This window comes from Mus caroli, unplaced genomic scaffold, assembly GCF_978045245.1.
Source record: "Mus caroli unplaced genomic scaffold, Mus_caroli_1 scaffold_6, whole genome shotgun sequence".
In the NCBI taxonomy this organism is placed as follows: Eukaryota; Metazoa; Chordata; class Mammalia; order Rodentia; family Muridae; genus Mus; species Mus caroli.
In genome coordinates, this window is record NW_028227261.1 from 71,018,196 (window position 1) to 71,032,500 (window position 14,305).

The window sequence follows — 14,305 nt, forward strand, 5'->3', positions numbered from 1 at the left end:
CCTTTGGTTTGAACTCGTCTGGAAAATAATTTCCCCAAGCCCTGAAGATAGCTCTTCATGTTAAGTGACACTCACACTGAAAAAACAGTTGATAAAGAAAGACATTTACTTTTTAAAGATACAAGATAGTATTTATCAATTTTTAAGGGAATTCTTGTTTAAAAAATAAAAAGCAAACAACACAGACAATTGAGGTAAGCACATGCTTTGAAAGTAAACCAACTCAGTCTTAAATTTTCACTGCAACAAGATTTGGCCAAGTGATTTCATCGTGCTAGCTTCAGTTTCTTCATTGATAAGGTGCGAACATTAGTGCCTACCTCATGGAAATTGTAAAGGACAAAATTAAAATTATTTTATACAAATGGGGATTGTACACACACACACACCTGAGATACACATCTGAGATATTTCTTGTTCTCTCTGTCAACATCATCTGACTTAACTCTCAGCTGACTTTGGCTGCAAATAGTATCTCAGATACTGTACTTCTTAGTAAACTTGCTTGGATTGCATCATAGGCTTATACAAGAGCTCTTGGTCCTAGCTGTAGCTTTTCTTGTCTTACTCTCATCTTTTTTATTTCTTATCTCTGGTCTTCCACTCAACACCTTGTCATTCAGGATCCCTGTTCTGCTGGCTCAGGTCAAGGAGATGGATACTAATCTATTCTAATTGTGTGTGTGTGTGTATACATATACATATGTATATATGTATATATATATATATACATAAACATATATACATACATGTATATATATTGCTACTATAATATATTATATACATATATATGCACATAGGACTTAGAATCTACATTATTAAGCAAGGTCACATGACCTCAGAAAGAAATGAGTCACATCTTCTCTCTCATGCAGAATCAAGTCAATAATGTATGTGTAGATGTTAACAGATGTACTTGTGGATTCAATGTAACATGAAGATAACATGAAGAAAAGTTCAGTTCAAGGCAATGAAGAGGTCACTGATGTTCAGATCATTGATGAGTTAAGGGTATAGGGCTGATTTATTTTTCCTGATTGAAATTCTGTCATGGATCTTGGGCTGTTTTTTTTTTTTTTTTTTTTTTTTTTTTGGTATTAGATAAGTACATAAAGAGTAAAATTTAATATGGAGTGTCATAGATTCTACTTTGAGTTGCAGTTCTAACAGAATATAAGTTCATTAAGTTGCATAGACTTTGGGTCTGGTATGTAGTGTTTTTATTTGCTTGCGTTTTTATAAGAAGGCTTATGGAAAGAAAAATGGAATGTATATAGGGGAATTTTGATCCTTTTCACAGTATCTGGCATACGGCAGGTGCATACTAAGTACAGGGTAATATTCCCTAGACTCTGACTATTTATAGTGATTAATGTGGGAAGAGTTCTTGTTACTGGATTTTTGTCCAACTTCATTTTTATGTAACTTGTCGCTATGCCTTATAGAATAAGAGATCTTAGCCAGTGGACATATTTACTTTCTTCCTTAACTCTTAAGTATATGGCTTGGCTTTGTGATCTCTAGAAAACAGGATGTGGAAACATTCTTGATTCTATGTATCATATAAAATGCCCAGTGCTAGAGTTAGCCAAAAGTCAGAATATCTACCAGTGGTTGTGCTTGTAAAAGTTCATTGTCTGGCTCATGGAGCTATACAAAGAGCTTGAATTTGTCCAACTCTTGATGACTTCCAGTCTTGCCTATTTCAAGTTCTCAGTTTAAATACGACTTGGCTATGAGGTTTCTTGAAAATTTAATATTTGCTTTAGTCAAGTCAGTAAGAGAAACTCTGGTATACCATGAGTTCTCAGCATTTGGCCACTGCTTTGAACTCTACTGTCAAAGTAGTGTGGTATAGACCCAAGCCCTGAAAAATGGTCCTTGTTCTGTTACCAACTCATTTTGTGTTTTAGCCTCAGTTTCCTTGGTTGTAAAGCAATTGAATTAAACTATCATCCTCCAGCCCCGGCAGGGTGCCTCAGATTACAAAGGCTCTGCCCTGCCCTTCCCCCATGTTCACAGTTCACATCTTTATTCTTCAGAGAAAAGATCTCCATTGATTGAAAGCAAGTATGTTTCAGAACTACCTTTACGGAATAACTGTCACAAAGCCTGTGTGTGCGGTAATAGCAGCAGAGGCTAGCAATGGGAAACATTTGGAGCTGTGCATAGTGGTGCACACCTTTAATCCCAGCACTCAGGAGGCAGAGGAAGGTGGATCTTAGTGAGTTCAATGCCAGCCTTGTTTGACTACCGTTTCCCTTTGTGCGTGGGAATGAACTCTCCATATGTAGTACTTGAATGGCTCACATAGCCAGGCAAGCAACAAAATGAGGAAAACAGGTGAGGGTGGGGGAGGGGCGCCTGCTAAGCAGACAGTAGCTTGTGTTCCAGCCCCCCTTACAGCTGCTGTAGAGGAATGTTTCTGCTGCATCTTCAGTTTCCCAACACTTTACCTTTTGCCTCGCTCTAACTCACCCCTCCACCCCTGCAGCTGAGAACTTGTATTTTAACTTTAATATTTATTGGACTTTATATGTTGCCCATTAATTAGAACACATGAAGCCAAACAAAAATGTCCAAGGCCATCTAGTTTGAAATCTGTACACACACACACACACACACAGAGAGAGAGAGAGAGAGAGAGAGAGAGAGTCATATTTGTTGAATATCTATGCTTAGAAACTAGGTAAACCTTTTGTACTAAGCAAAGTATTTAGTTTTCACAACAATTCTATGCCTTACCTCTACTGTTACTATTTGGAGGTGGAAACTTTGGGTTAACTGATTTGGCCAGTAAGTAAGTTTCTACATATAGTCAGACCTGCGTTTAGAAAATGTCTCCTTGCTGGACTTCTCACCACGATACACAGTTGACTGCTGGGCACACATGGAATGCACATGGGCTGCTGTATGGCAGAGATTGCTGCGGCATACATACAGAAAAAGCTGTAAGATACCAGTTTAGTGCATAGTGACACAGTTCATGCATACATGTGCTTGATATGATAATGCACTTAGTACTATGTACTTTCGCATCTATAACTTTTTAAATAAAGCTCAGGGAGATCATTGTCAGTTTTTGTTTGTTTGTTTGTTTGTTTGTTTGTTTTAATAAATTTTCGTCTTTCTCTGTGCTGCAAGCAAACCAGACTCACTAAGCTTCGGATCTGGTACCATCTGTGTCCTAGGGCAAATACCCCCTTCTCCTTGCCATATGTAAGCCCCACCCATGGAAAGGCTCCAAGTCTTGAGTGATGATCACTTCCTCTGGGCGAGAGTATGAAGAGGAAAGTAAATCTAGCAAGAGTAGTAAATCCCCACAGACATAGATAAGTACTTGAGGTCAGAGACTGCATCTTTTATAGTGTGTCTACATACCAAACTCATTAATATGAAGAGTCATCTTAGCAGTAGTGGTTGTAGTAGCAAAAATAATACAAAGAAGTTAGTCTCAGTCCATGTTTTCCTATCAGCTTTCATGATGTCTAGGGTTCAGGGCTATCTCTTTGAGGAGGAAATGTGAAATCATCTCTCCCATGCTTGTCCTTTATTTCTGCTTCTTTCACCCTCATAAAATGTGTTTCAACCTTCAAAACTCTTGCCTATAGGAATAAAGCTATAAGATATTAGGAAGAAAAATAAAAACACTGTGGAAAAAAACACTATATGTTTGTCCATTTAGGTTGTTTCCCTGGGGGGCTTTTTAAATACTTCAACAGTATAACTTTTGTTTATCCTTCTCTGGAAAAAAAAAATTTCACTGTATATATACATTGTGCATACTATTGTGTTAGTTACATAAGCACATTTTACACATGTGTATGCTATTCATTGAGCCTATCTCCCGCTGCACTCCCTCCTTCCCCCTTTATAGCTTATCCACTTGATGTGGGATGGGGAGAAGAAAAGAGCCACTGCCCCTGACAGTATTCTTCTTGACAGTCCATACCCATCATGTGAGTGGAAAGTACCCAAAACCCCATTTTCAGAACTGTATCTAGAGTCTCTGGCTCCTGAAGAAAACCAGTGTGGTTCCGATGTGGGACGGGAAGAGTGGTTTGCATTGGCAGAGGCCCTGCGGGTGCTTTGGGGCTGGAGCGCACACAGCTGTGGGTTACAGACGCTTGCTCTTCAGCATTAATGTGGCCAGCATGTGAAACCATGGCACCCACAACACTACACAAAGGTCCACGCCTCTGATAGTTTGAGAAATAACTCCCAGCTGAAGAAATTTCTTCTTTGAAGGGCTGGAATACATTCCAGAACAGAAGGTCCTCTTTCAGAAATGATAGAATTAACCATAGATGCCTGGTGATGTTGAGCTGGGCATTGGGGACTGCATCACACGTATCTAAGGGCTTGGGAGCTTTAACCAAAAATACAAGGCGGGAAAAGAAATGAAGAAATAAACCTTTAAACCTTTAAACCTTTCCTTTAAACCTTTGGCTAATAACTTCCACACTCCTCGCTGTGTGTGTAGTACAGACTTGGTACACACACTCAAGTCATTGCGCAGTTTCTTTGAGATCACAAGTGCAAAGCGGCAGTGAAAGCTGTCATCTGAGTTAAGGTACGATAGACATGTTTCTACCAGTTATTAGTTGTTCCCTGAGCTGAGCTGTCCCTGAGGATGGGAGAACCCGAGGCCTTTATATACAAACAAGAGAAATGTGTTTGATGCTCTGTATCACTTAAAATTCAGTAACAAAATTATCTTCTAGGGCTACACAGAGAAACCCTGTCTCAAACAAACAAACAAACAAAAAACCAAAACACCAAAACAAATTATCTTCTAGACATAGGAATTTCTTCTCTCTCTCTCTCTCTCTCTCTCTCTCTCTCTCTCTCTCTCTCTCTCTCTCAAGATGTATGTGCTCCCTTCTAATGGTATACTTGAGAGAGGGTCTTCCATCTGCCATTGTTAGTGAGAATGTTTTCTCATCCAGGTTACAATTTCCATTGAAATAGTTGCATACGAGTATCCAGAAGTTAGTTTATTGACTCTTATTGCACTTCTGGGTATCTAATAAATAATGTATTAGCCTGATGGATATGTGGCTACCTAACTATGGAGCATGAAATATGCACTGTTTCCCTAATACACTGTAGGGAGACCTGTTTATAAAGTATTTAGTATTGGTTTTATAATGCACTGTTGACAACAGGAGACCACGAAGCTCCAAGATCAATCTCATTTTGGCCCACAGTATTAATGCTACTTTATAAAGCTATATGACAGGTCACTTAGACAGCGGTCCCTACAGAAAGGACTCTGTTAGGAAGGCTGCTTGTAGTGGCTGCCAGCACAGCAGATAAATGTCTTTGTCCATGTCCCTGAGGTGTTTCTTCGGTGGCTGTTGGTACTGGCCATGTGATGGAACTCATCATTTCCCTGCTCTCTAGAGGGACTCTGGACTAAAAGTGCTGAGTTCTCCTAATGTCGTCCTCACTAACTGGGTGGAGAGTTGATGGGACTTTGGATCACAAGGGCCTGGACATAGCAGCAGTGACGGGTGGGGGGACTCACCTCCTCAGCGTTGTCTCATGTCTGCTAATGAAGCAAGATGCTTAGACATCTCCTCTTTCCTTCATTCAAATAATATATGTGATATAGTTCAAAGTATTTCCAATTTTTGTTTGCTTTGGGGAATTTCTTGAGCCAGGAGTAAACTTACAGCCATTAAAAAAAATGCTCTGTATGTACTTAGAATTGGGCTTATGAATAAATAAAGATCAAATAATTTGCTCTAAAATCTATTCCTGGTATTTTAATTTTTTTGTACATGAATCCATCACTATGGGAATGTATGTGATCACTATAGTTCCCAAAGTTCTGTTTCCTCCTAGGCTCTATGTTCTGGAGCAAGGCATCATTCTCTGCATTCAGAACCCTGTGTCGGTTCCAGGATTTCAGATTTCCGTGCCAGTATTTCCAACTCCTAACTACACTGCCTTTAAAAAACATTCTTTAAATTTTAAAAGATAAATCTTTGAGAAGGGGGGTGTACATATACACGTACATACATATGTATGTATGTATGTATGTATGTATGTATGTATGTATGCGTCTGGTCACAGATCCCCTGGAGCTGTAGTTACAGCAGTTGTGAGCCATCTCACATAGGTACTGGGAACTGAACTCAGATCCCATGCAAGAATGGTACAGGTCCCTAACTACCAGGCCCAGTGCTTTGTGACTGGGAGGAGACTGACTTTCAGAGGCAGCCCTCTCTGCGGCTGGCTGGCAGACCCTCATGGAGTCTGATCTCCATCGCCCTTCTGAGTAGACTGTTCCTTTGCTTTTCTCCAGTTCTTCTCTAGTTTGTGCTCTTAACTGGACTCGTAATATCTGTGTTTCTTTTTTAAAACATTAAGTGTATTTATTATTGTTTTAAGTGAAATATAATTACATCATTTCTCTCCATTCCCTTTCCTTCCTCTAACAACTTCCATGGCCCCACCCTTGCTCCTTCTCAAGTTTCTGGCCTCATCTTCTTTAATTGTTACAATATGGCAGGGCCTGAACAAGGACAATGGGGAGGAGGGGAGTAGAAGAGGGAAATCCCATGGGGTCCCAACCCCAGACAAAAACTACAGGCAACTAAGGGATGCTGAGAGAGGTTGCCTTCCCTGTGCAGGATGCCCTCTGATTAGTTATTCAGTGCCAAGTGTCTGGTCCTGAAATCACGGATATGCAAGCAACACTGATTTGACTGAGTAGGTTCTATTTATATATTTACACATACCCACACACCCACTCACACACACCCTCACCCCCCCACACAAACACACACCAATTCCTGTATTTCTTTGGCTTTGTTTTTGTGGGTTTGAGACAGGGTTTCTCTGGGTAGCCCTGGCTGTCTTAGAAATCACTCTGTAGACCAGGCTGGCTTCTAATTCAGAGATCTACTTGCCTCTGCCTCCTGAGTGCTGGGATTAAAGGGGTGTGCCATCATTGCCTGGCCTTACTGCCTACATTTCTTATTTTTGGCTTTTCGAGACATTGTTTCTTGTATAGCCCTGGCTGTTCTGGGCTTTGTAGACCAGGCTGGCCTCAAACTCAGAAATCCACCTGCCTCTGCCTCCCAAGTGCTGGGATTAAAGGTGTGCGCCACCATACCCGGCTACTGCCTGCATTTCTTACCAGGGAAGTTTTTCAATATCATTCCTTTGGTGTCTGAGGGATATTTTTACTCCCTTCAGAGAACCTTTTCATTTGTGTTCTTAACCACGTTCTCTCCTGGGACCCTTTATATGATTTTCCCTCTGGCTTAGATCTTCAATATCCTTCTCTCAACTGACTTTGTCCCCTTTGCTCACTGTAGACTTTTCTTTTTAAACCTTCCGTAGTCGAAAACAAGCTGTTCGGTCCTAAGGACACTTCTTTAAACCCTGCTAACTTTTCAAGCCACATTTCTTGTACTTGGTTTTCCTTCCTTTACCGTTTCCTTCCCTTTGTGTTTACAGACTGCACATTCCTTTGCTCCTCTGACGGAGCGTGACTGTACCCCTCTATATCATTTGATGCTCCCATCTCTAGAAGGTGCTGCCAAACAGATGCCTAGTGTCACACTGGCTCTTGTGATCCACATATTTAGTCCTGTGTCTGTCTGCATCTTGGGAGGGAGTTGTGTGTGCACACGCATGCAGGTGCCTACGGAGATTGGAAGAAAAAGTCGGATCCCCTGGGTTGGAATTACAGGCAGTGGTGAGCCATGCAACATGGAAAGTAACTTGGGTTTTCTAAGGAGCGGCATGCTCTTACCCAGTGTGCTATGTGTCCAGCGTCCTTACACGTATCCTTTCTGTCCTTCTTAGGGCCTTAATTTCATCCTCAAGGTGTCTTGTGTGTTTCGCTTTTATCATCAGCCTTATCTGCTTATTTTACCTATCTATTATAATAGTTCCCTAACTGATTACTTAGCTTCATTATATTCACATTTTAATATGTTGTCCTAGATGTACTTTCTTTAAAAATATTAACAATCACCCTGTGGTAGGCTTGTCTTTTTGTAGAGTAGACTTGACTGATAGCTTGATGGATCACAAAATTGCAGCTGAGAGGACTGTGGGACTCTTACCCATAGTTCTGTCACCCGCACATCCTTTCATTTCTTACTACTTTATCCATCATACTCCCTAAGCTCTAGTCAACCTGGATCACTTCTCTAGGGCAAAATTGGTGGCCTCTCAGAGCCCAGAACAAAGGCAGCCTTTGCTTAGATGGTTTCTTTCCCTGTATCAGTGGGAAGGCACCGTTCCCTCAATCATAAGGATCTACTGTTCTTGCCTTACCACCGTCTCTATTTATAGAAGGTCATTTTCAAGCATGACTTTTATTCTGTAGTAGATTATAAACCCGTGAGCAGGGATCGGGTCTTATTTTGGTTTCTCTACAGCTTGTACTCAGTATGTGAAGCTTGGTAAATAGTTCTTCAACAGTGAGTAAGGAGGTTTATAATGATTTTCTTGGTGATCAGTAGAAGAAAATGGAATAAGTTGGGGTACTGGCTGGCTTGTAGCTCTGTGGTAGAACTTGTGTTTGGCAGCCCCAGTGTCAGATACCTGCTATCCAGTCTCCTCTCAAAGCAAAGATTCCAAGTGCAGTGCTGGTTTGGCTTCGTAGCAGAAGTGTGCTTGTACACAAGAAGCCACCCTGAGTTTGGCCCCTCTGCCCTGTTACCCATCAGTGAACTATTCTGCTATTCCTCATTGTTGTTCTTTTACGGTTCATTATTTAACTGTTGGTTGCTATAAACCTTGGTAACTAACTCTTTTTAACAAGTGTTTGAGTGGTCAGAGGAGTGTATTACATTTGCAGTTTTTAAGATAAAATGTCTTGTTGCAACCAAGATTTCTGTAAAATACTGCCTGCAGACTATATATAATTTCTTTTTCTAATCTCTCAACAGGCACGTTTTGTGCCCTCCCCGCCTCCAAATTGCCTCAGTTACAAATCAGAGGGCAGGCTTGGTGATCAAGACTGGCAAGCACATTTTAAGGTCCCATGCTGTGGGGTTGATCCATCTCAACTTGAGGTATGTTGTGCTTTCTTATTTAAGTCATTTAAATATGCTCACATTGTTTGACTGTCCTATTGAGGTTTGTTCCCACACAATCATTCTTTGTTCCACCCTCTTGCTGTCTTTCACACTCATGCATGCTAGGAAGTGAGTGCGTTTAACTGGCTTCTCAATGTCTTTTACCTCTGAAGATACTGTTTGAAGTAGAATTCTGTGGCAATGATTGGGATGATTTTGATCATGATAAAATGTCTTCTTTTATTTCACCCCCCCCCACTTTTCATTTTTTACACATAGTTCTAGAGAAGATTTATTGTAATTGTCACTGCTTTTAAAATGGATGTGTTAGTGTAGTAATCTTTGAGAATTGAAATGTGACATATATGTTACACGCACACACACACACAGGCGCAGACTGATGAGTTTTCATAAGGTGAGCATAACAGGGTCATCGGCTGGATGGACAGGCATGCAGTTGTATGTGAAAAGCTTCCTGTTGGCTTGCTTCTAGCCAAGGTCCCACACCAGAGGCCTCCACTCTCCCATTTAAAATTTTTTAATTTGAAAAAAAAATCCAGAAGTCATACAACTATGTGCAAATTTGTGTGCATGTTTATATTTATGTTTGTGTGTATAAGTATGTAGCTTGTATGTGCTTGTGTATGTTTGTGTATACATGCATGTATGCATATGTGTATATATGCTTGTATATGTGTTTGTTAGTATGTATGCATGTGTTTGTGCAGGTGTATGTGCTCTTGTGTGTGTTTATATATGTGTATGTCTGTTTGTGAGTACACGTGTATGTGTGTGTATGTGTGTGTGCTTGTGTGTACTGAGTCCAACCTTGCAACATGGTTTTCTAGTGTAGAAGTGAATCTCAATCTTCCTTCTTTACAGATATTTAAACTATTATTATGACATTTTTACTGGAACTGCTAGCATCTCTGTCTACAGTTTTTAGAAGGAAGTAAATAAAAGCATTAATATTATCTTTACAATTCCACAACTTTCATGGTCATAGGAAAGTAATTCCCCAGTGTACTCCATGCCCCAGCCGTTGGGTTTTTGTCTTTTGCTTTTGCTTTTTATTGTTATAGTCATTTAAGGAAAGACACCACTGATTCTTTCAGAAGATCTTCTCAAAGAATATCAACTGTGGCTTTTGGTAGTGAGACAACTTTTGTCACTGCTTGTACACACAAAAAGATTAAAGTCATTTTTTCAGTTTTTAGATCAAAACAAAATAGTAAAATGTTTGATCTTTTGTAGGCATGAGATTTGTACTGACTGAAGATGCTTTTTTGAAATGTGAATCTTGATTCCAAGGGATTCAGCATTCCTTAGCATTTTGTAAGCTATTGCACCTACCACATCTGTCCATTTTCATATCTTGATTATAGCATTTGAGTGCTTCCTTGAAGTACATTTGGGAGCTCAGCCTTGGCTGGGGTGTCAGCAGGTACCGCATCTCAGTCAAGTTAGGCAAGTGTCAATTGGAGCACTTCTCTCCTTTTGGGTAAAATTTTTAGGTCATATTTTCCTAAGGGGAATGTTAATGTCACTCTCTGAAGTGGCTTGAACCTAGCTTAGGGACCTTGTGTTTCTTTGCTGGCCACATAAAGATATTTTTTAATGCATAAGGTTTTCTCTGACAGTGTTGGTCACCGTTTTTCTTTTTTCAATGCGGAGCAGCTATTATTTCTGTCTTGCGCACTGAAGTGGTTGGTGTTCCTGTGAGTTAACATCTGAGTCTTTAGTATATGCATAATGGTTTGGCAGAAAACCATCTAAAAATGAAGGCATGGGTGCACTTCCTTAAAAACTGAACCATGGTCTTGTTCCCTGGAATCTTCAGGCTGTTTTGGCTGAAGCTACTATGTGTTGAAATGCCCAATTCAGGTTGTCTGTCTGTCTGTCTCTCTCTCTCTCTCTCTCTCTCTCTCTCACACACACACACACACACACGTATATACATACATACACACATATATGTATATACATACACACACATATATGTGTATATATATGAATATTACAAATATGAAAGGACAAGTAAATCCTAACGCAGACTCTTGGAGGAGAAGGATCACGATTGAGATGTCAATCAAAGATGATAATATAAACTTAGATTTTTCTTCTCCTTTTCATAAAGACCCTTTAAGCTAACTTTGAATTAGCTAATTCATGGACTCTAAACCTAAATTCTTATCTCAAAGATTTTAATAGAAAAAGTAATAGACTCTGTAGTTCAGATCATTTACACATGACACTTGGTTACATTTAGTTGTTGGCCTGCATGAATCATCTTTTTTTTTAAATTAAGATAGAATCTTTAAAAAGATCCTTCTCTCCTTGAAACTCACCATGCAGATCAAAGTGGCCCCAGATTCACAGTGGTCTGCCTGCCTCTGCCCCCCAAGTGCTGGGACCACTATATAGCCCCTGCCCATGTGTCATCTTTAAACCTGAATTAAAGACCTGAGTTAAAGACTTCTACCTACATACTTGGCTCAGTTGTCTAATAAACTCAAACAAGAAAAACAATTGCTAAATAAAATTTTTCCTGGTCCCTTAAAATTTAAACCTGCGGATCCATGATTGTCAGATGTTACTGTCTGGAATCATTGGCAACTAAAATACGGTTGTCTGTCTCTTACAAAGGTAGTAATGGAAAGAAATTGGAAATCAGGTGGCAAGCAAAGATTTAGGTGTAAATATTAGGTGAATCTTAATTAATTGTAACGATGAGTATTTTTACGTTAAAGAAGATAATTCATAGAGGCAGGCAGATCTCTGTGAGTTTGAGTTGAGGCCAGGCTGGTGTATATAGTAAGTTCCAGGACAGTCAAAGCTCTGTAGAAGAACTTGTCTCAAAATCAAAGCAAAACAAAGCAGAAACAAAAAACAAAACAACCAAATAAAACCCAAAAGATAACACAGATCTTGATCTTTTATTTATTATTATTATTTTGTTTTTGTTTTTGTTTTTTGTTATTTTACTTATTTACATTTCAAATGAACAACATTATCAACCAACCAGGTCTTGATCTTAAGAACTGTTTAATCTTACCTCCTTTCTTTTCTCCACAACTTGCACATACATTTGCTTGTGTATTCACTATGTTTGGGTTTTATGTTTTAAGGGAAACGAATATTTTACTGTCCTCTCATCAAATTGTATCTCAAATTGTATCTGTGAGTTTAGGGAAAGCAATAAACATAGATAACTATATACTTATAAAGCAAACACAAAGAATTGGAAAAATTGAAAATTGAAATTGTTATTAGCTTTAGTTCTTTCTATTCTTTATATCGAGTCAAAATTGTTCCTTCTTAACTTTGTGTCGGAAAAGAAACCGCACAATAAAGTAAGGATGGCAGGCTTCACAGGGGAAAGGCTGCTGTCAACTTTCTACCTTAGGAATATGGAAATGTGGGTGGATTATCTGTTCAGAGGAGTTTTCCTTTATTAATTCTTTCTCCTTTTTTTCCACTTAAGACATCTGTTAACATTTCACACAGACCAACAGATGTTGCAGAGCAAGTCCTACACTTTGTTCTCAAGAAAAATGACATTTCCTCAATTGCCTGCCCCACCTCTGTGGCTGAGCCCAGCCTGCTGCTCCTGCATAATTTGCATATATTAAGTTATGTGCCTTAATGCACGAGGAATCTGAGCTTTTAGCCTTACTTTGTATGGTAAAGTTACATATGATTAGCGGCCAGTTTACATGTTGCCTTAGCCTTCCGAGAAGGAAAGGGGCATTTGAGAATGACAACCTGATTCTGTGCACTGAGGTTAGATAGCCAGTTAACATTTTTTTTTTCTATAAAATGAATGAGTTACAGAAAGCTCAAGTTGTTTCACCATGAGGAAGTGCTGATTGTCATGCGACATGGAGCGTCATTTTTATTATTTTGGCAAGAACAGGGACAGTTTTGTCTTGACAAGCCATTAGATGAATACCAGCGTGTGTCACATGAAAAACCACTGATCTTTAACCCAGCTCTGTACTTAACCAAGCTTTGGAAGTGAATTGTGACTAAAGGAAGAGCAAAGGCCAGTACACTGTCATTACAGATTACAGAGTCTGCTAACAGCGGCTGAACTGAACCCAGGGAATCACAGGTATGGCTCTGTAAGCCATCAGAAGTCCTGGGGATGCTTCTCAAACTGTGTACACAAACCATACATTTATTTTATATTTGTTCAGGATTTATGCTGTGGTAGTCATAGCTAGGGGGAAAAAGAAAGAAAAGAAGAAAGGGAGAAAGGGAGAAAGAGAGAAAGAGGGAGGAAAAAAAAAAAGGAAAACCTTCAAGTGCTTTCTCAGTGCAGGGCCTGAGTATCTTAGCACAGAACCCCAGCCTTTACATAGCTTCTGGGTTCCCAGTCACAGAGTGACTAAAGAAATTAAATACAAAAAAGAAAGGGAAAGCTGGGTCTGGTGGAGCACAACCTTAATCCTAGCACTGGAGAGGCAGAGGCAGAGGCAGGCAGATCTCTTGGAATCAACCTGGTCTACATAGTAAGTTTTAGGCCAGCCAGCCAGGACTACATGGTAAGACCTTGTGTGTGTGTGTGTGTGTGTGTGTGTGTGTGTGTGTGTGTATGTATGAACTGATGGGTTATATCCCCTTAAACAAACAAACAAACAAAAAGCAACACAATAAACAAACTAGTCTACTCCAAAAATATATGCAATATAGCATTCTTTGGCATGGTCCTTCAGTAATTGTGACTAACTTTTGCATCAATGTATAGTTTTCAAGAAAATAGATGGAAAGATCCATATTCACCTCACTGAAAAATACTGAAAAGATAGTAACCTTCTAGGCAGTCACTTGTGGGCATGACTGCTTACAGAGCTAACAGGAAAGAACATACTGCCTTCCTCTGTTGGTGGAACTGCACTGCATCTCCCTGTAGTCTTGTTATCCCACGCTAACTGAGATGCAGATTCTTTGTAACTAATTGCACCTCATTGAGGGTACATGCACAGTGTGTAGTTATGTGCAAAAAGGGGTTTAAAAGTACCAATTTCCTGTAATTACAACTTTTAATTACTACCAAAGTGTGTGCATATAGTGCAGGGTTAGTATATATGCTTGACTTGTTAAAATATTACTTAGAAACATGACTGGTGAAATGTTTGATAAGGTACCGGATAGAAACAAATTTTTACTTGTAGCATCTGTAAATTGAACTTGAGCTATTTTTGTTAATTAAGGTTTAGGACTTAGGATCTTGAAGCCAGTTGAGTGTACTGATG

The 14,305-nt window shown here is 39.5% G+C and overlaps 1 protein-coding gene across 4 annotated transcripts in view; it reads left to right on the top strand.

Annotated features, from left to right (window-relative positions):
* The window catches only part of Bnc2 (basonuclin zinc finger protein 2), a 397,760-nt gene that overhangs the window by 109,635 nt on the left and 273,820 nt on the right, over positions 1 to 14,305 (top strand). For all 4 annotated transcript variants that reach the window (XM_029476260.2, XM_085839199.1, XM_029476261.2 and 1 more), the window contains exon 2: positions 8,919 to 9,044. In XM_029476260.2, the coding sequence (XP_029332120.1) occupies positions 8,919 to 9,044 (126 nt within the window). The remainder of the gene's footprint in view (positions 1 to 8,918; positions 9,045 to 14,305) is intronic.